Below are 22819 nucleotides of genomic sequence, written 5' to 3'. Positions count from 1 at the left end.
GCTCCAGAAATCGTTCTGCAAGTCCTGCCGTTTCTTCTTTTTTTCTTTTCCTTTTTTATTTGACGCAGAACTAAGTCTTTTTCTGCGCTTGGAAGGGGGTGCAAGGTTGGGAAGTTGATGTCACGAAAAAACTTGGACCGCCGGACGGCGCGCCGACTGCTGTTGAGAACCGCGCAGTGCGCACGCGCGTCCAGTCTCATCTGCTGGCCTGCTCGTTGGGTCGCTCGAAAGCGAATCGCGCCTGTCCGATTGAAACAGCTACAGGCCAGGGCGCTGTTTACAAGTAGGCCCTTTCTCGAGGTATTGGCAAACGCACAGTTCCGGCACGAGGTGTCGCTACTGCGGGTGCGCAGGAACCGCGTAAAGTGGAACCACTGCGCATGCGCCCTGCCGACAACAGGGCCACTGCAGTGGAGTGACGTCAGCATTGCGTCGCTGATCTCTCTTCTACAGAAATTTATGCGGCATAGTATCTTTTTTTTCTCAATTTTTATTGTTCCAATCTCCAGAAAAATTCAAATACGCGCCGAAACCCAGAAAACAATGCAGGACGACAAAGTATGTGCGCTGTCGGTGTCTCTTTTTTTTTTTGGGGGGGGGGGGGGGAAGGGGGGGGGGGAAGGGGGGGGGAGACCGTTGATTCTAGCGCAGACGGAAACACCCGAGTTACTGTTATGCGTATGCGTGCTTTATTTCCAGATAAACACAATTTATTATTGCCCTCTACCCTCCGATATACTCTTTATTTGCATGTCGCGGAGCAGGTTGAAAAATTCTTTGTGAATACACAAAAAAAATATTCTTATAATTAACATCCTATTCGTTCTTTATATAAATAGCTTGTATGCTTTCGCAGGTTGGCCCTGTCCCTCTTTCTTCTTGTCGTCGCCGAAGTAAAAGAGATACCAGTTGTTTCATTACCAACAGTTCGAATATATGCTGTAGCATGTGTTATCCCGCTGTGCCTCAATTACTTTTTTTTGGGATAACTTCTTAGCATAATGTGCTGCTTGGTGAAATTTTTGCTTGCTCTTATTCTTCTTACATTGTAAATAACTATAGGAAGTTTCCAGGTGATTTGGACGCTAAGAAGATCTAAAAAGTATATCTATATCAAATCATAGCAATATGCAAATAAATATATTTTCTATATAATCTACACCCTAAAAAATTTAGTATGCAAGTCAGAAAGTTCGAATCATTTCATATACTTACACAGTTTCGAAGTCGCAAGCCTTTGTGTACTTAATCGTTAAATTTAGAGTTTTTCAGACAACCTTTTCTCGAAGTTTTGACTTCGTAAAAACTGCCTAATAATTTAATTGTAAAAAACAAAAAAAAACAAAAAAACACCTAAAGATGCTGTTTTTCTTTACATATCTCCTGCAATGAAAAAAACCGCAGAGCAATCTTTTCCCAGCATCTTCCTTTACAAAACCCCGTGCCCCAACGTGGAATGTCGCAATCTATTTCCCATCCCGTACGCATTCCTTCTCAAACTTTGACGCGATGAAGCGCTAACAGCGAATGGCGACAGGATGTCGACCGGTTCGTGCTCCGACCACAGATGAACTCGGCAAGAAAGACGCAGCCAGCGGCAGCCAGCATGACCAGCCACATCTTGACGACGTCCGTGAAGTCCGCAAAGGTCAGCGTCCCGTCGCTGATTGTCTGGCCACAGCCTTCCCAGCTGCCCGAAGAGTCCTTCCACCATTTTGCCACCAGTCCAGAGTCCCGAAGCCACAGGATCCTCGAAATGCAAAGAATCAAAATAATATTGCAAACGTTCTTGTTGTTGTTGTTTTTTCTCGCTTTTTTAATGAAATGACCAAGTGGATAAAAATACTATTGTATTATAAAAGGGAATATTTAGTATAGTCCCTCAGAGCTTACCAAACGCAAGTAGTGGCTTATTATGTTGCCACCTCTAGCTACGCGATTGGTCCCCCGGCGTTTCTGTCGGTCAGTCAAGCAATCTTATTGGCTGAGGAGTGGAAAAAAAAATACTTGGGGTTTTCAAGATGGGGCTTCAAAAAGAGCAGGTGGCGCAGCACGTACTCTGTGCTTCTTAGGCTCATAGCCTGGGGGAGGAAGCTAGCCGCTGGTGTTCACACTTTGAATGTCTGTGCAACGAACGTGGTAAAATCTTACGCCGATCACGCCGCACGTACACCCGCAGGCAATATGAAGGTGAACACATTACCTCTTTGCTTGCCTGTTTTACGGCTCCCGAAAGCTATATTAACTCTCAACGTCTCAAATGGTACGTGGCATGGGGTCTAAACGTTGCGTTCTAGCCCTCTTCTGGAATAGAGCTTGTTCCAAAACTTGCAGGAGCGTCAAAAACAAGAACACGGCTGTTCACCTTCATATCGCTCATGGGTGTACACTCTAAGAAATGCCTGCGCGTCTACTTACCCGCAAAACACTCAAGGAGCCAATCTCCGCGATCTACAGAATCAGCTCAGCGAATGATCAGGCTGAACGTCCGTTTAGACTTAAAAATGAAGTCTGCGCTGTGGCATTACGCAATGCACGTGTAATGCATTGTATTGCGTAATGCTACAGCGCAGACTTAATTTTGAGGTCTAAACAGACGTTCGGCATCATCATTCGTTGAGTTGATTTCGTAGATCGCAGAGATTGGCTCTTTGAGGGTTTTCCGGGTAAGTAGACGCACAGGCATTTCTTAGAGTGTAGGACCAACACCGTAAGACCTGCGGGCTCATGGATAAAGAATAAATCTGAAAATAGAACCTAAAGCACCTGCTGGAGATTATTCCTATTTACTGCTCCGTTACCACGGCAAAAATATTAGCAGCGCGGACAGGAGACTCAGCGACGATACATCAACAGCGGTGAGTATAAAAGCACGAAGTCACTTCACTTCAACTTAAATAACAAATATTCTCTACATAGTGTAAACTGCAGGATGTCTAACCGGACGCCGGTCAAAATGCATCTGCGAACACTACGCGTCGCAAGGGGAAAAATAGTTCGTATTAGTCACTGTCAAGGAGCCGATTTCACGATGTACAACATTTACGATAAGTAGGTGTTCACGCATATTTGACTAATTAAAATGTAATTATTGAAAATAGCAGTAAAGTATACGTTGGCAGAAGGAGAGCGGCAGGGAGGAGCTTCAGTTGTCTCACCTCCAGCGCTCTAACTTCGAGGCTGGTTCACAAACTTGCGCTCTTTTGAAATCGATTGCACCGCATTATCTTGTAACAGTTTAGCACTAGAGAGCTTATTGTTCAGAAAACTTCCAATTGCTCCATTGTGGTAACGTGGTTCATGGGTGGCGTTTACAATACGAGCTGCGGGGTGGTGCCAAAGTGTTGATCGTCGGCAAACGTCTCCGCGTTTCCGTTTGCTTTCTTCCTCGCCGCGCGAAAGCGCATCACGTGCGCACTCCCTATCAATCTCCGCAAGGCGACTGCCATCAAATTGCAAACCCTCCCCATGGTTGGAGATGGACTCCCTTTTCGATCTCGGCTCTCTTACTGAACACACCGGCACACTGATACACCACCCTATCGGGTTGCCCTGGAAGACTACGGACTTGCGTATAACTAAACTGAAAGTTTTCACACTATTTGGGAGATAACATTTACAGACTGTATGAAAAGTAGTAGCTTATAACGTTGTCAGAAATATTTGATGCTGACGATGAAAACAACTTATGCGTAACAAATTCAACAAGAGTTTTCGTTCAATAGAGATTGTTTTGAGTATTCATTTTTTCCCCGTATGGTGCGGGACTGGAATCTGGTGCCAGAACATGTTGTTTCCTCCACCGATCTTGAATTATTCCTTTTCCACCTGGACGCAACCTAAATATTGTATATTCTTGATTAGCATTATTTTTTTGGTGCTCCTTGCATTGTGCTTTGTTGCCGTGTTGCTTTACCTGTTGTTTTTACAAGTGTAAATCGTTGCCACTCCTGTCAAAGTTTTAATCAGGACTCCCCCCCCCCCCCCCCCCAGCATGTCAAATAAATACATTATAAAAAATTATGGACGCACGGTTGGTTTAATGGTTACTGACGCCCCAGTAGTGGGGGGCGGTTGCGTTGTGGCATGCCCCTTTTGAGAAAAATGACTAGTTAGAAAGGTTTTCTTGATGCCCATCTTCTTTATGAAGAATGTTTCAAGTAGATATCCAAGTAGATAATGCCCTTCAGGGCATTATCTACTTGGGATTCTGAGATGTCCATCTAACTTGTTTTTTTTTAAACCACTGATGTTCCTGAACTGCAGTAGCCGTTACGAAGAAATGAGGCAAGCTGACTACCATGCAGAGTTGGCGGAAAACAAAAGCTGCTATTGACCTTGCCTGTGACTCTGTCGTTCGTCCTTTTAGTATTTGTCGGTTTGTAGCCCTAAGTCCACCAGCGACGTATGACCTCGGTTTCTACAGGAAAGATAATCATCTTAACCCCCCCCCCCCCCCCTTCTTCTTGTCCAGTCACCTCATAAACGGCGAGAGGGGATGATACGACCAATGCAGTGAAAGGTGAAGAGGGTATGGAAGATGACGTACTGAACAAAAATTGAGGGTGCGAAGTGTTGTACTACGCTCCGCCGATTTTTCGAGCTACTTAATCCAAAGTCATCATCTGATTGCGGATGGCTTTCTGATTCCGAAATTCTATCTCTTTCCTCTAGATTCACTCTAGTTAATTAAATAAATGATATTTCGCTAGCTGCCAAAACTAATGAATTCTTCTCCCCAGTTTTTTCCGCCATCCAAACGTTACGTCACCGGCGGCCAGCGAAGTGCGCGGCCGGCAATCGGCTATACGCTCGCGCCCGCCTTTTTGCGTCAAACAGCGAGAAAACAGGGGCGTTCGTGCTATCTGAAGTTGATAATAATATCTAGTTCCGCAAAGTATGACCTTCGCCTACATGCTAAAATAAGATAAAGTAAAAAATAAGAAAAACCGGAAGCAATTGAGATTTTGAGTTAAACCGTTTTTGTAACTCGGTACGCCCAAGCCGAGGCTCGCTAGTTTCGTTAAATCGCTAGCAAATCTGTTCTTGTTTTATAATAAATATCGATTAGTCAAGCAATACATTCTTTTGACAAATTACCCAAGTACCACGGAGCATGCTAGAGAAGAAGGATGCAGGTGGCAACACACTCAAGTTACCTGAATGAACGTGCTATTTGCTTTATATTTTCTTTAAAAACGTTACTGTTGCAGACGCCAGCGGGTGTAACTACTTTTGTACCATGCATATGCTGTTTGGTGCTTAAGTAATTTAGCAATATACCTATAGACACTTCGAGAAAAGCGGGTCTGGTCGGTGCCAATATCAGCGTTCATGCGCGTGGCGCGTACTTTGCTCGCCTTCCAAAGCGACGAACATGCGCGTGCTGGGCTGTGACCGAAGAGATGTAAACTGTGATTCTCGTAAATAATGGCACTCATAGGATGAAATTCACTGAATTTATGCAGGGAATTTGGCAGGTCACTGTTCATGAGGATCGTGCTAAAATTACAATTAAGAACTCTACAATCATCACGTCAAACATCCAGGTGCAATGAAAGCCGTTTAAAATACACAAATTCAAATGAAGAACATTTGCTTCAAGGCATAATAGTGCATAAAAGCACAAAAATGTATCATAACAGTTTTAATTACGAATAGGTTAACAAAGGTTGCTCAAAGAAAATTCTTTACCTATATTTCTTGGTTTATTTAGCTGTCGGAATACGATGCAACGAGTACAATCACCCACTCACGAGTTCATATACAAAGGAAGTAACTCTATATAAGATTTTTTAGATATTAAGTTTAGGTTTTGCACAGTTTCCATCAGCTGTAAATTTACACGCCTCGACCTCAGCAACCTTAATATGTTCATGGTTTTAAAAACTGTTCAGCCCCACATAGCATTTCGACGTAGTAGAATAAAATAAAGACGTTTTCTCCTCCTGCTCTCCGAGAGAATATTGCACGCCAATAATTTGACAAACCAGGCAACGGTTCTATCGTACATTAATGAAGCTCAACACTTGCTCCAGAAACCCTTGTAATACCAGACAAGGATAGCAATGTGTCGAAAATCATGTCTAAACTCAGACTTGAACTTAGTTTAGACATTTCACTTCTCGTTTTGACCCCATCGGCCGCATGAGTGGAACTCCGACAGTAGCCCGTTCTAAATTCGATGTCCAATACGCATATAATCTCTAGGAAAAAAAAGAAAAAGATCCCTGAAGCGATTGTGAAAAACAAATTTGACTGCAGCCCGACCTAGATTCGACGTTCGAAGCAAAAATGGTGTACATAAAAAATAAAAAAAAATCCCTGAACCAATCGTGAATAACAGATGTGACTGTGCAAAATGTCGACAATAGAGTTAGATTATGTACTATTTTTCTCGATATTATTAGCGCTCCTCTTTGGACGGATGTCGTAGTGGTCACAGCCGGCTTGAGTCTGCGCTTGTCGCTCTTGAAGCTGTTCCAGCTGCAGAAGGACACTCAACTCGCAGCACGTGAGTATAAGTATTCCGAGCATAAGTGAGACTCTTTCCCGGACACTAGTTCTCTTGGCACACAGCTCGCGCTAAGGTACCTTGACGTGGCTGGTCACTATTGCTAATGGGGAGTGCATTTTTGTTTCTCCTACGAAAACAAGGGCGAAAAAGAAGCTTTCCCCGGCACTGTTCCTACAATCTACCGCCGAACGCAGATTGCTACCCATTGCTAAGACTCTTTCGACTTTGAAGCTGTGAAAAAAATAACTCGATCCCTGGCGACCGGAAAGCCACTTAGAGACTGGCGGGATTGCTGGTCCGCGGGCCCGTCGGTGACGTGCGCGGGTAGGGAAAAGTAGGAATTTTTCATGGTTGCCAGTAGAGAATCGTGTCCTAGAACCCCCGCGGCCGGCGTAACTTAAAAATTCATTAACTTCACGGAAAATTGTTATTTTCATAAAATATCTTGGCTGTCAATTGAGAACGGGTTATTAATGTGGTCTGCTAATTTCCAGCCAAATCGAAGACTATTAAAAATCGGCGGAGTTTCCGTTTATGCCATATGGGCGCTGCAACTAAGCTGTCGAGAACCGGTTGAGGTTCGAGTTCGACGAGGTTCGACTTTTTCGAACTTTTATTGGAAAGTTAGAGAAAGTTCGACTAGGCTTCGACTGTTAAGCTCATGCGAAAGTGCTGGCTCAGTTTGCTTGGGTTTGGATGGTATTGACCGAATGATCAAGTTAAACATTGTACTTTATGTAAGGGCAGAACTGTTTGGTTGTTTTGGTAATATAGCAAGAATAAATTATATTACCTCTTGCGTTATTAGAAATATGTTCCGTTGATTGTAAATATTTATAAAATAAAACTACTTATTCCGTAAAAACATTTCCTCTAAACCTATAGACATATGCTTGCATCAAGGTCTAGCCACACTGTCCTAAACGTCGAACCTCGTAGAGCCTGGTTTAAAGTTCAGAGGTTCGTCGAACCAGTGAAACCTTGAGGTTCGACATAAAAATCCGTCTCAACAAAAGTTCTTGACATTTTTTGTTGCAACATATCTGTAAAAGAACATCTGCCTTCGAGTCCCGAAGAAAAATGAAGCTACTATATAAATATACAAGTGTTCTAGCGTCACGGAATCAGCCAGCGAGAAACGTGCACTAGTATAACACTATCCATTTGCTTGGAAATAGCAAACATGGCGTAATGGCAAAAGCGCACAACAACAAAGAGTAGGGAAAGGAACGAACAACACAAAACACCTTTTAACATCTTTCTGTGTCGTTCGTTCCTCTCTCTAGCCTTCCTTGTTCTTCCCTATTACATTTACATTATGCGTGACTTTCACCAATTAGCCCAGCTCACAAATTTATTACTTTATTCCGCTTAGCAGTATTTTACTATGGAAGGGCTGTAGTTCTGCTCCTTCCTTCAGTGTGGGCGAAACCCCCCATGCACATCCGTTGCAACAAAACTATAGCAACGAGAAGGTGGCGGTGCGAATGTTTCTTCCAGCACCCAGTGGAAACTTTCTGACGGTTGTTTACAAACGCGGCAGAAGAACAAAGTGGCGATGTTTATTTTTATTTTTACTGTAAAAAATGCGATGATTCCCGAGTAGCGGGAATAACATGTGCTTGGGTATCAAACAATAAAATGCAAGCAGATATTGTTAAACAATGCTGTAGCTAGAAACGTGTACAACTTTTGAGCAATTAGAAGTACTAAGACGGTTTCAAGTTTTTGTTATTGTTCTTTAATTAGTCCCATTTTTGAATGCCTGGGACCAATTTAAACCGTTTATTATAGAGCGGCTATCTGCAATTTCAACGAAAGAAATTACTGGAGGAACCGAAAAAAAAAACTGTTTTAAGGACTGTGTTTCTAAACGGTAACCGAAAACGGGTGCGGTAACCAAAACCGTAAAAATTAAAACCGTAAAAAAAAAACGACATGAAACCAATATCAACAGGAGATGGTGGCCATAATCCTAACCGAAACGTTATATCTTTCGGTTTAAGTCCCTGGTTTGAAGTCGGGTGGTTCCTTCTCTTTGGAATATGGACATTCTGGTAGGTCCGTGACGAAGTTAGGGTCCCATCTCATCTTTTTGTTTTGTTGCCATTTTAGGGCGCAGCACTTAGGCGCCTGTTTCCGGTTTGAGCGGCGTCGTCGGCGTCGGCATAACCGCGCGTTGCGTTACGGGACATTTCCCATGATGACGGCACATATGACGTCACGTGTGACGTCACAAGGGTTACCCACGCGAGGGTTACGAGGGTTACCCTCAGGAGAGTCTCGAGGGTGACCCTCACGAGGGTCGCGAGGGATACACTCACGAGGGTTACACTCACGAGGGTTACTGTGAAGAATCATGTGTATCAGGTACGTGAATTAAGAAAGACGAGACCGTTTTAAGTAGAAACCAGCGTTATAATAGAAAACAAAGTGCCAAGATGAAAACACACTAATTAAATTTACACACGAAAAACAACGAATGGTATCGAGAAAAGAGTCAAAGTACAGGCTAGCTGGTGGAAGTCAACCATTTCGTCGTTTACCCTGACACTGGGTTTTTTTCTGAAGAGCAGAAGTTTTTTGAAGAGCAGAATAAACTTGTAGCTGAGTTTGAGACCTGTCTGTTTTTTCTGTTGCTTCTGCTCTTCAAAAAAAAAAAACCAGTCTCAGGGTAAACGACGAAATGGTTAACGAATGGTATGACTCTGGGAAAATAGTTACAGGAATGCACGTTCGACAGATTGTTCTCGCAATGTCGGCACACTGTTCAATGCTCCTCGCCCAAGGCAACCCGAAAGTTCGCTGTAACAACTTATCGCTTTCTTGTTTTGTGGTGCTGTGTCTTGCGAGGTTTTGTGCGATGGAGTGGCGACAGAGCACGTACCGGAAACCCCAGGGTTCAGCTTGAAGCCGGTGGATCGGAGGCGGCGTTGGCACGGCGTTGGCGTCTGGGGTGGCGTGTTGGAATAGAGGGGGCCGCTGTGGTCTTGACGTGTGCTCCGCAACACGTGCACCTGCTTTTAACTGGGGTAAAGGCTTCGCGGGAGCGGGAGGTCAGGCCAGGTGGAAGCCTTGAAGAACCCGGGTTTGGACGCCCGGCGGTTCCCTTCCACACGCTGGTCTGCCCGCTCGAACACACTCCATTTTTTTGTTCTCCACCTTCCCTCTCTTTTTTCTTTCTTGATGCGGGGCACGTGCCACGCGCCACGACGATGTCGCGCGCGCAAACACACAGTTCGTTGCGTGCACAACGCGGCACGAAGATGACCCGGCACGTGCACATGCCCACCGTCGAAATCCGCGCACGTTACAGCTACCCTCACGAGGATTACGAGGGTTACCCTCACGAGTGTCACGAGGCTTACCCTCATGAGTGTCACGAGGCTTACCCTCGCGAGGGTCACGATCGAGGGTTATACCCTCGTGAGGTTTACGAGGGTTATTCTCACTAGGGTAACGTTACGACGTAACCCTTGTGACGTCACACGTGACGGCACGTGATGTCACACGCATCTAACATGGCCAATATTCCTGCTAAATTTACCTTCGTGACGTCACGTGTGTCGCCATATGTGACGTCGCACGTGACGTCACGTGTGACATCACGAGAGTAAAATTTTCCGGCTAAATTTGGCGGAAAAATATACCCGCTAAATTTAGCGAGAAAGGAAGAGGGGCATACCCTCCCCTCCTTACCCGCCCCTCCTCCTCCTCAAGAGCTGCGCTCTAATTTGCAGTTACAGAAAATTGTAAACGTCTTTCATTTTTTCTATGATAATTGGTGCTAATACACTGCTCTGGGGAGGGTTCTCGCCCTCCCCAGGAGTGCCATTTCGTGTGCGACAGAATTTAGTTCCTCAGGGAGCCTGCTTCGCATCTCCTTTTAGTGCTGTGTCTTGGCCTTGGTCATGACGGCGGTTGGATTGCACTTGTTCCAAATGTTTAACACAAATGAATATTCGCTGACTCCAGTTCAGAAGGTTGTGTGTTCAAATCACATCCGCGTCACCAATATGTAGAGGCTCGTTGCCCTACATAATGTCTTATTTGCAATATTTATAAATGAACAACTGCATTGTTCAAACACATCTGGCGTCGATACCGCTCCGTAGCTCGGAGTCTGCCTCCCAGGAAAGATCGCCAAAGCGGCGAGAGCGTATGGTATTAATCTTTTGTCCGCCACAACTCGTGAAATCTTTGCAAGCCATGAATATTCCGTTGTGTCCAACAATTAGAAAAAGTACAGCCAAGCCGCCGTCAGGCCAAGATACGCCTCAAGAATGAGACGCTAAGTAGGCTCCCCGATGACCTAAACCTCGTCCCACCCAAATTCAGAAGACATTAAACGGCATTCGCGGGGAGGTGAGAACAAGCGTTTCACTAGAGCTAAATATCATTAAAAACTGAGGAGCCTGCTTCGCATCTCTTTTCTGTGGCGTGTCTTGGACTTAGCCACGACGGCGGTTTGGGATGTACTCGTTCCAATTATTTAACACAGCGGAATATTCGTGGCCCGCAAAGGGTAGACCAGTGGTGTCTGAGATAAGAATAACAAACATTCTAGGCTGTCGCGGCTTTGTCGGCACTTGCTGGTCGACAAAGCCATACATTCACTTGTATTCGCTTTATTTTAAACAATTGTAGTTACCAGTCTCAGAAAGAAGACGAAGCAGTCATGAGATGCACGTGACCTACGGAGCAGCATCGACGCAAGATGTCTTCGAAAGCGGGAGTCACACTGCTTATACATCATACAAAAGACAGTCTGCTTACAGATTCGAACGCAAGCCACCGCGATATCCGTGCTTTGAAAGCCGCATGGCATTGAGTTGAAAGAAAAAAACTTGGCACGCGGCATTTGAACCCCTCCTGTTTGCAGACTGCCTTTTGTATGGTGTATGAGAAGTGTGACCTCGGCTGAACAGTGCTGATGTTAATTTGTAAATATTGCAAATAAAACGTTATGTAGGGTAACGAGCCTATATAAACCCCTCTCGAGAATATGACCACTTTTTGCAGCCGAGGAATCTCTGCACAATGGCGCACTAAAACTTCAACGTCTCGGTACACTTCATGCGTTTGGTTGCATTATCAGGCATAAAGAAACCCACAATAATAGGTGATGAGCACGGTGACGATGCACTTTCGACGCTGTTTGACTGGCTCGTCGGCTTCTAGCATTGGCCGCGCTCTCAAATTCGCGATCTTAAGGAATCACTTGTACGTTCCATGATGTCAGTCGTTCCGCCATTGTGCAGTGGTTCCGACCTTCTAATAATCGGCACGTGAATTTTGAAAGAAGTCTATACAATAAACTACTACTACTACTCGGCCATCTGGTTCCCCTGGACGCCAGACTGGCTGCGGGAATCCATCTGATGGTTGTGGTATTGACGTCTACTTTCAGAGCGAGGGGAGCTATCTTCACAATTTGTTGGTTCGTACGGCTCATTGCTTGGTGTTCTCTGCATGCTCTGATGGTGTCGTGAGAGTGTGAAAATATTCGCCAGTTTCGTCCCGGAGCTTGCGAAAGCTTGTTCTATCCCTTCGAGCACTGCCTGTGTTTCTTCTTCCGGCGCGTTAGCGTCGGTAGGGTATGCCCGTGTTCCCTTGTTGATTAGATAAAAGGCTATTGCTGAAGCTCTCACCTTAACTGCTACCTCTGTGTAGTAGGCTGCCGCCTCAGGGTTGCGAGTAATCTTGACCTTCTTCTCGTGTTGTTAGGTGTAGTTTTTTCTCCTTGTTTGATACGCAGGGATCATTTTCTAGAGAATGGGCACTGGTGACACTGATGATGCGTTCCCACGGCGGTATTTTCTGAGAGACGTTTACCAAGTTATTCGTGTTTTGACCTAGCAGGTTCATGATGATTCGTCCAAGTGGAGTGTGCCTCAGTTCGGATTGATGGATTTCTACTTGCTGCCTTCAGAGTTCTTCCAAACTTGAAAAAAGCGGCCGCATTTATCCAGTTCTTCGAGCTTCACGTTTCGCAGAAATCCTGATTCTTTTTTTTCTTCGGTCATTTAAGAGTCCTAGTTTTTCATTTGCTGCTCTATCGAGGGGATAAAATCAAAGCCCGTACATCACTTTTTCAATGAGTAGATCTTTATCAATGTTAGGGCGACTGCTTCTCCAGCACCTCTTTGCCTGTAGGCTATCCTCCTTATAAGTTTCATTTCTCGTTTCATAGTCTTGGTCACTTTCTTCGTTCACGTCTCTGCAATGTTCTTTGTGTTATGGTGATTTCAGGATGCGATGTTCCTCGGTCTTTTCAATGGGTTGATTGGTGAAGGTGAGGTTATATTGCCTGGGTGCTCCTTTGACAGATATCGCATACTTAGTTTCCTCCAGGGAGAGGGTCAGAGTGATCCTCAGAGGGTAGGATTTTATTGTGTTCAGGCACATTCGGGTGGTCACTGGCTAATCCAAGTGGCGTCCTCTGTTTGTTCGGATGGTTATATCGTCGGCACATACTGTGATTTGCAAGTCAGCAATTCCGTAGACTTCCCAAAGCAGCGGGATCATGATGAGATTGAAAAAAGTGGGCGACAGCACCGACCTTTGAGGAACGCCGATATTATTTATCTTTACCGAGCGCAGGTATTGTATACGAAGAATCCAAGGCACTAGGCACAAAAGAATCCAAGGCACTAGGTACAAAAAAAGGGAAATATGTGATTTCACCTTTAGGCGTCATGTGAGCCTCGAGTGCGCACAATCAGCCAAAGCAGGCCAAAGCCAAGAAGCGCGTGCTGGAGGCCAGGTTTTTTAATGAGATGCCCTGCCGTTCGTACTTTATGTCACTGTATCATGGGAAAGTAGCGACAAGATCCCCGTATGGTCGCCATTTAGGTTAATGGAATGTGCCCAGTGTGTTCTTTACTTCTCCATTCTTGGTGATCCAGTCTAAATTCGTTTAAGACGCGTAGCTTTATAAAGACGTTCTTTGAATACCGAGATTTTGTTATCCACACATCGGCTAAACAGGCGCACATATTCGCACCGCCACCATATGCAGCGCGGGTGCTTCGCGGCCTTGAGAAATAATTTTCTGTCTTTAAATACGTAAGAACAATAATACTTCTGCAAGCGATCTGTGGGTATGACCATGATTGATAAGTGGATTGCATACACAGCGTCAAAGACACTTAAACTGGCGAAGAACGCTTTTAGTACGATGATGCTGCATAGCAATTTTAGCGCGACGGGCCCAGAACGACCGTTTCGAAGCTTCGAAGAATCGAATAGACCAAAATGGCGATTGCCATGACAACGGTTAGCCGAAACGCCGTTCGGCCGTAGCAGGTCGTGCCATCATGAAGCGAATCCTTGAGGCCCGCGTCCACCATCGGCACGCGTGTCACAGGGGCCCCACTCCTGCTGCTGGCTGGATGTGCCTGGCCACAACGCCTACGGTCCACTCCGTGTTCCCAGCGGCATCTCAGGTTCCTGTTGACCACATCATCAACACCTTGGATGTCGTTCTCGCTGCCGTCAACTCAGGGGAGAAGGCATAGAAGTTGAGAGCTGAGGGCAGCCTCCGGTTTGGTAACGTCGCGGTCCCCCAGGAACACGTGGGGCACCGCACGGTTTATGTGCCGGTGTTCTAACTATCAGCTGTACCGCCCGATTGCTCGGGCCGCACGGCAAGATCCTCCGTGTCTCGCACCGGGCGCATAAAGACGGCCCCACTATTTACACCGGAAGGAGTCGTACGCATCGTGACGAAAAAGGCGGTGCCCAACTTCATTTATGTCTCTGGGCACTGCGTTATGTGCGAGTATCAGGGCACGAAGAGGGTGTGTTCCCGCTACGGCCAGGTGGGCACTTCGGAGAGGCTTGCAGAACACTTCGCTTCTCCCGGTGTGGAGTCTGCGGCCATAGCACCGATGGCTGCACCTCACCGTGCAAGAGGTGTGGTCATGACCATGCTACAAGGAACTGCACAATGCGTCGAAGTTACTCGGTGGTGATCCAGGCCGTCAGCCCACCGGACCCCGGCGTGGTTCCGGCGAGTTAACCCGGCTCGCCCAACAACACCCACGGCGTCATTTCCTTCGCGCGCGTGGTGAGTGTACTGGGTGTCTTATTTTTTTGAAAGATGGAATAGCGCCTTGTACCTGGGAAAAAGCGTTTTAGCACATAAGGCAACAAGTGCAACTAGCCCGGGCGTTTAAAATCTTTTTCGGTGACAAAGCGTTTTAATAAAATTGGTCATTTGAGCGACGCTGTGGTACACTGCTCAAAATTTCGGTTCCGCCACAAGCAATGACGCGTAGAATTACTTTCCTCATGATTGCGCTTTTTAAAGACCAGTAAACCGAACTTGTTGCCAGGTCTGTTCTGCGCCGGCCTCGTGATGTGGTGGCTGGAGCATACCGTGTGTAGTAACTTTTGGAAAGTTGCTTGCCTTGCAGGATGATGTGGGCTGTCCAGGCCGCGCCCTCGTTTCGTACTAGTCGGGCATTTACGCAGAGTCCTTGTTGCTCAGGGGCTAAGAAATGTCTGTCCTGTGGCAGGTTTTTTGTGTTTTTTTTTTGTTTTTTTTTGTTTTACTATGCCATAATTGTCGCAATGCAATGCCGGGGAGCGGAAGTATTGCCCGACGTCAGTGCCCAAGAGACACCAGCAGTATCACGTATGTGTGAAGCCCTTTGCGGGTCTGGCGTGTTTTCCCGGCGCCAAACTCAAAATTCACGAGTGTGCATAAAAATATGTTAACTTAAGACGTACCAGGGCAAGTAGCTGACATCGGCTGGAAACATGAGTGGGATGTTCTACCCACCGGAGACATGTCAGCACATTGGGGAGTACCCGCGACTGACGGTTTCCCCCAATCTGCCTCCCCAGAGACAAATCAACTTGTATTCGCCACAGATGTGTAGTGGCGCGCACGTTTCGATCAGTGGTATCACGGATGTTTTTGGGACCCGCTTCTACTCCCAAACGCGTGTGCGCAGTAATTTCGCCAAGCTCGTAGTAATTCTAACCCACCAAGTTTTTGTGGCAGCATAGAAATAAGGCCATTGTTCAACGCCGGCGTTTTAGGCCACCGCTTCCAATGCTGCGAACACTACTAGAAAATATGGCCCACCACCTGTAAAATCAACTTTAGAGCCTAGGTGAGCAGGAGATCGTCAGGCGCTGGCACTCTCAGTTTTTCTTGTGAGTGGCAAGGAGGTCCGCATGCCCCCCACAACTGTTTCGCTATAGGATGTAAAAAAATAGCAGCTGTGGCCCAGCAGCACTGAATTTGTAGGTATCTAAATAAAAGTTTCTTTACCAGCCAATCACCTTGCGACGTTTGGTCGTCTCTATGTTAGTTTTCAGCTTGCTTCCGGCTAGCAGACAGGGCCGGCAATGGCGCTACTTTCAAAGCATCCAGTGACTATAGATCAAGAAACCCTGGAAAATCAATTCTGCAACGTCTTACGCAGTGTTGTAGGCGTTACCGAAAAAAGTAACAAAATGCATTGCTCCTTAGTTGCAAATAAAAGGAACGCGTTACCGTCTTACGTTACTTCAAAATAAAAGGACCACGTTACCGTTACAGTTGCTGATAGAAAATAACGCACGTTACTTTTGCGTTACTTTTTTTAATTCTGAATTAACACGTTTTTTTCTTCTGACGTTATAGGTACGCATGAGCGCCGTATTTCAAGAAACATTATGTCCATGCAGAAACTGAACGTATTCACTTTATATTTTTTACGGTTCCAGCTAAATACTTAAAAGAAAATAACGCAAAGAAAAATGTAAACATTTCTAAAATCCACATGGCTTGGCGCCTAGAAACATGAAATAAATTGAACTGTAACTTTCTTTTATAAAGTTTTGGGAAGAAAAAGTAACTAGGAACGTAACTCCGTTGCAGTTTACTCAAAAGAGTAACGTAAATACGTTACTCGTTACTGTTTTGATAAAGTACCGACTACGTTGCACGTTACAGAAAAAAGTAACGCGCCAAGGTAACGCCGTTACTTGTAACGCGTTAGCGCAAACACTGGAGTCTTAGGGCCAAACCCCCCCCCCCCCCCCCCCCCCCCCCGCCGCCCCGAAGAAAAAATAAAACAAGAAATTTAATTATCAATATTACTGCTATGCGGTTTGCTGACAGCACGCATATTCGGTCCGCGGCCAACATATTCGTGTGCCAGAAGACACCCATGCGTAATTCCTGTTGTTTTTGCTGTGGCTGAGCGGTGCTCACTACGTCAACCTTGTTCAGCACTGAATGTCAGGGGAGCAAAATTATAAGGAGCGAAACGTTGTTCCCCTATTTGAAAATCTAATTTGTATGAGAAATGTTTGTGTCCAATAAGCACATATGAATCATACAAGATATATACGAGCGTATAGGAACTACATAAGAACTATTTAAGAACTATATAAGATATATATAAGAACATATAAAAACCATATAAGGAACTTGAAAGAAGTGTCTTATATGTTTCTTATATGTTTTTATATATCTTATATAATTCTTATATAGTCCTTATATAGTTGTTATATAGTTCTTATGTGTTCTTATATATCTTGTATGATTCATATGTGTTTATCGGACACAAGAAAATTCTCATACAAATAGCTTTCTCAATAGGATCGCTGATGTTATGAGGCAAGAGCGATCGTAGAGTTTGATAAGGACGCTAGGCTGATCCAAACGACGATCTCCTTTAGCAATGGCGCTGGACCCCCACGACACACGTCGTCAATTCAAGAACAAAATAAAGTTTTGCGCTTTATTCAGACGCTGCGCGAAGTAGTTATTAAAATTTGTTGTTGTCCGGGAAAGAAACAATGCATTTGGCGTTTGAAATGTATACGTATTCATAGGCTAACATATAGTTCATCTAAAATATAGTTCATCTGAAATACACCTACACGTAGCCTAATTCACCGCATAAAGAAGATAATAAATAACAATCCACAACAAAAAAAACGGATTTTTTTTTTTACTAAGGATTTTAGGTGAAAACGCATATAGACAGATTCTCTCGTGGGACCTTTAATGCCGCGTGTACTAAATTCGCAAAAAAAAAAAAACGCTCACCTGCTGTTTATGGCCCGTTGACGTGCCAGGGGCATCCTCTTGTTTAGGTAAAACACAGAGTTGAAGTTGAACATGGCCTCCTTGCCGACGTAGTACTCCCCCGCGTCAGAGTTGGCGCAGGCGGTCGTGGCCCGGGCGGCCAGCGCGGCTCGACTCATGATGAGCACAGCCTTTCCTTGAACCAGCTCGCGCATTGTGCCATCGGACAGGACGACCCCCGGTGGCTGGTCGGACTTGTGTCTCTGCATCATGCGCCATACCTTCTGGTACGACGGGTCCTTGGAGTCCTGGTAGGACATGGTTGGAATCAGGTCAAAAAGGAAGAAACCCCTTTCCAAAAAAGGATGGTATCCAGTGCGAAATGCACGAACAAATTATGAAAAAAATTATTCCCAGAACGCCTACCACACAGAAGAATAGTGTTATTTGAATCGAGCAATTCTAGACAGGGGTGAGTAAGACCAAAGGTAGGCAATTACAGTTCGCTCAACAATGTGCAGCACTCAGGTGCTGCTTCGACGGCAGCACGTGCCTTTGACTTATTGAAGCAAATACAGTCCAGTTCAAGAATGTTGAAGGAAACTTTTTTCACCCAATTCGGGAAGAATGACTGACGTGTTTGGTACGTTATCTTAGCCGAGAGCTGAAGTAGACTGAATGGCCTTTCGTAATGTAAGGACCTTGAGTGAAGAGGAAAACGTCTATCAATTTGTCCGAAGTCCTGACGTAAATTGGCGCTCTGAATGACAAGCCGATTGCTCCTTGCGATATCGAGATATGTCATCGCGTACCTGCAGGCAATTTATCGCCAGGTCAGCTTATCATTGCGCGATTTAATCTTCGCTCAGAAAGGGATTCTGTAATCGAGAATGCGTGGAAGAATCGGTTGTCAACCTCAGATTTAGGCCACGGTGCACGTGCCTCAGTCTACTTCAATGAACACTTGTGTCCAGAACTAAAAAAAAGCTGCTTGGCATGACTGCAGTAAAGAAGAAGAAACTGGGGTAGAAATTTGCGTGGACAAGCGGCGGAAACATATAGTCGCGAAAATCAAGGCAGTCACGGGCTGTCTCTTTTCCTTGCATCAACGAGTTATCCGAGATGGTGTAAGATCATTATGTTTTCCCTCAAGTTATGTTTTTTGCCACGACTGTTTGAGCGAATCTCATGCCGAATGAAGTCACCACTCTTTTTAAATATGCCAAAGAGAAACATCTATTATTTGTTTCCATCAAACCTTCGTTCTGCTCGTAATAAGGAGGACGAGCTAAGTGCTCTGTTTCAAGAATTTGTTTTTTCTTTCGATATGATCATGCTCACCGAAATATGGAATCAAGACGACCTGAAGGTGCTGTCAGTGGACAAATATAATTTTTAACCCCTTGTTTAAAAGGTTCGGGGGAACATATATATGTGTACGAGATAGTTTTGATTGTGAACTCATGACCGATTTTTTTTATTTATTTGTAGTGATTTTGAAATATTGACGTTGAAGTGCGGGCAAAATATTTTTTATCTTGGTTTAAAGGACACCAAGTGGAAAATTAAACAATTTTAGGCCATTTTGGTAAGTTCTTCAGTTTTTGAATATCAACCGGCATAAACGTTTTATGGGTTGAAATTTTAATATTAACACGTTAACAGCCTCAAATGCGCAATATTCTCTTGCAAGTGTCGTTGAATCGAACAATCGCATTAACATATTTAGTTCACCAACACATGCTACCGGTGTTTCATCTACGCTTATCGATCTTTTTCTCACGAATAATGATGCACGTAATACGTTTGGTGGGGTGGGGGAGGGTCGTTGCCGTCCAAATAGGCGATAACTTGTCGTTACTCATGATGACAAACAACACCGCTGACAATCACAGTAATGCAACCATAAACGCACGTATGCAAAGAAACATAAATTCTCACTCTAGTAAAGTACATAATTACAGAACAGGCACTCACTCACACCTGCATGGTCTACAGAAGGAAACGTTTGTGTGTGCTTCGTTTTTTGTTTTCGTCTACTAAATCATATGGTTCTGAGTCAGCGCCTGTCCAGACGTGCGTTTCTTCTCTTTGTCCTTGCCTTACAGGCTGTTTTTCTTCCAATCATGTATACATTTTCACACATTTGAAGTGTTGACATCCCATATTAGTGACGTAAACTCGAATCTAGTTTACAATTTTTTTTCCGCTGATAAAGCGTATGTCTGCTTGTTAACACTTTGTATTGGAATTTAGCAACATCTTCCAATAAAGACCAATCCATAAAAACAAACGCGTCCGAACCTTTGTTGACTTAAGAATGTTACAAAATGGTACGAAAAGAAAAACAAGCTAGACCGTAAGTTCTTAACTACGCGGAACACTGAAATTAAAAAAAAAAAAATTCAAGACATATAAAAACCAACTGACTAAAATTATCAGAAAAGCAAAGGGAAAGTATTTGCACTCATTATTTAATGAAGGAACAATGTAAAGAGCAGACCAGACTTGGTACATAATTAACCGACTTTTAGACCGATCATGAGGAAACAATACCATCACAGAATTGCAAATTTGTGACAAAACATTTCGTGAAAAGAGCTCGCTAACTCATTTAACAACTATTTTGCGTACATTACCCACATCTGTGACAACCCACTGTGGACGAGGTACCTAGAAACTCGTCATGAAAGTAGCGTGCTTCTTCAACCAACGGACCAACACGAGGTTTTTAACAAATTTAATTCTATATACTTTAGTAAATGTAGTGACATGGACGATATACAAATGAAGCCCGTTAAATACGTTTGGAACATATTAGTACCTGTATTGTGGTTCATATTTATTCTTTCTATCACCACAGAAAGCTTTCCTCGCCGTATGCAAATTGCCAAAGTCGTTCTTTCCATAAGTGGAAAAAAAAGGAGCACTCAAGCTATAGGCCCCTTTTCATTTTACCGGTGTTTCCGAAATGTCTTGAAGAAATCTTAAGCAGAAGAATAACTTTTTTTTCATCAATTCTTGATGTTTGCATTCTCAAAATACGGTTTCGTTAGGGACGATCCACCGAACTTGCCCTACATACAAAAATCAATTATCTTGAAATCATTTGAAGAACAGCATATTACTCTCGGGGGTTTTGTGGACTTTTTCCAAAGTTTGCATCGCATATATCATACCACTCCACTAAAAAAACAAAAACAAAAACCTTGAGTTCCACGGTTTTTATGTTATAACATTCGAACTGATAGCTTCATACTTACACTTTTCTCAACAGTCTGTCATCATCAGTAGTCAGTGTTCCAGCTTACTACCTATAACTGTCGGTGTTCCTCGGGGAAGTATTTTGGGTCCATTTATTTTAAATATTGACATCATTGACATCGTTCACATAAGTAACGATGCAACCATTGTAATTTATGCCGATGATACTTTTTTTTTTGCAGTTGACAACGAAACGCTTGCTCAAGTCGCAAACCGCACTTATGAATCACTGTACACATGAAGTAACGTAAATTCACTGCAAATTAACAGATCTAAAGCTAAGGCCGTGCTGTTAAAACCGAATAATGAATCTTTTATTATCGACTGCAACCTCGTGATAGGTCCATATTTTAATGAAATAGTTCATCTTGCTAAAACTTTCGGCGTAATTTTTCAAGAAATCGTGTTATGGGATTGTCACGTTGAAACTATTATTGGTAAGACTTCTAAAGCTGTAGGTGTTCTTAAGAAGTTTTGTTTCGAGCTCCCAGTCACCATTAAATTACTCATATACAACTCTCTCCTTGTTCCATATCTAAATTATGGTAATCTTTCTTGGGGTACCACTACAGCAACTATTATAAACAAACTCCATGTTCTTAAAAAAGGCAGTTACGTCTATCAATAATGTATCATATGACACCCGTACATAACCTCTTTGAAAAGCACTGCATCTCATTCCAGTTATTCATCTCTATGATTGCACCTTTATTTAAATATTCACCTCATCACACAAAATAAAATTGAATATTCACCTCATCAAACAAAAAGTTGATTTAATGCGAATTTCAAAATTCTACACCGTTCCTAATACCGACGCTTGCAAAATACCACACTGCAGAACAAATAACGGAACCCAGACGCTAAGGCATAAGCACTCGTCATTACAAAATAATTTATTGAGAAACAACATCACAGTTGAGACGCCAACACCCCATTTCATCAAAATTATGTTTATGCAACATATTGAGACGTGTGTAGACTGTAACAATAAGTTTTTTTTTTTATATTTGTGCGTTTTATGTTTACTTTATATTGTTATTTAGTAGTTCTATATATTGTGTTTGCGTTTTTTCGTTTTTTTTTTTTTTTTTTGCTTTGCAACGGTCTGTCTGCCTCTGCCGAGGAAACAAGAGCGGGCCTCGTCAAGCCAAGATATGATATGCTTTTTGCCCACATCTCCGTCGCCTGTACAAATGTATAGACGAAAATAAAGTGAATTCGAATCTGTACTTAACTTTTCTTCTTTTGAAAATCAGTACCTCCGGCAGGGCTTGCTAACCATAATGGTAAAAGATTTCCAAGAAAGACATACCAACGCAGCCTTTGATTTATGTGCTGCGTTCCTGTGTCTCGTAAGAATGATACTGCCACCGAAATAACGTGTTTTGTTTTTCTTGGCACAATTATTACAGTTTCAAAATCTGATATTAGCCCATAAGGGCGTTTGATTGAAAAACGTAAAGTATTGAGAGCAATTCTTACAATTTTACTCTTTAATTATACCCTATGATTACAATGGCCTTGTTTCAGCGGGTCGTACTGGCAGAATGTTATTGGAAAAATAACAAATACGTTTGTTCATTTAGCCATTCACTAAAAATTTCTGCGTTATTTTCTACTCAGAGTGGTGTAGCCATACATGCAGCACCGCTCTGAGATAGGAATTTTTGGAAACGGTAACCTATTTAGTATTTGCGTGTCTCCAGGAACCACTTTATCCTTGTGACTTTTATTAAACAAATTATTTGCAAAAACGATATTGTTTAGTATACTGTTTAGGCTGCAGCGTACAAGCAAACCTTGAACAATGAACGTAAGCCGATCTCACTCTTGCGGCTTTAGTTAAGAGTCACATAGCTTACATGGTTCGCCTAAGTCTTCCAGCATTATTTCCCCCTCGTCACTAAGCCTCAGGCTATAATAAATGTGCTCGAGATCTTCGTGTTTAACCACAACTCTGACAATGTTTGTTGACGTGAAACTGCTTGGCGTAGTTTTTG

The 22819-nt window shown here is 43.7% G+C and overlaps 1 protein-coding gene across 1 annotated transcript; it reads right to left on the bottom strand.

Annotated features, from left to right (window-relative positions):
• Positions 1–1407: 1407 nt before the first annotated feature.
• Positions 1408–18286, bottom strand: LOC115314313. The gene is made up of 3 exons (XM_042291290.1): positions 18106–18286; positions 17574–17860; positions 1408–1750 (listed from the first exon to the last, which is right to left on the bottom strand). Exons 2-3 carry the CDS (start codon positions 17822–17824, stop codon positions 1495–1497), a joined length of 507 nt encoding a protein of 168 aa, XP_042147224.1. The 5' UTR covers positions 17825–17860; positions 18106–18286; the 3' UTR covers positions 1408–1494.
• Between the last annotated feature and the right edge of the window lie 4533 nt (positions 18287–22819).

This window comes from Ixodes scapularis, unplaced genomic scaffold (genome assembly GCF_016920785.2).
Source record: "Ixodes scapularis isolate PalLabHiFi unplaced genomic scaffold, ASM1692078v2 PGA_scaffold2__306_contigs__length_199485367, whole genome shotgun sequence".
NCBI classification, from domain to species: Eukaryota; Metazoa; Arthropoda; class Arachnida; order Ixodida; family Ixodidae; genus Ixodes; species Ixodes scapularis.
Note: the sequence above shows the minus strand (reverse complement) of the source record. Positions and strands in the feature narration are given on the sequence as shown.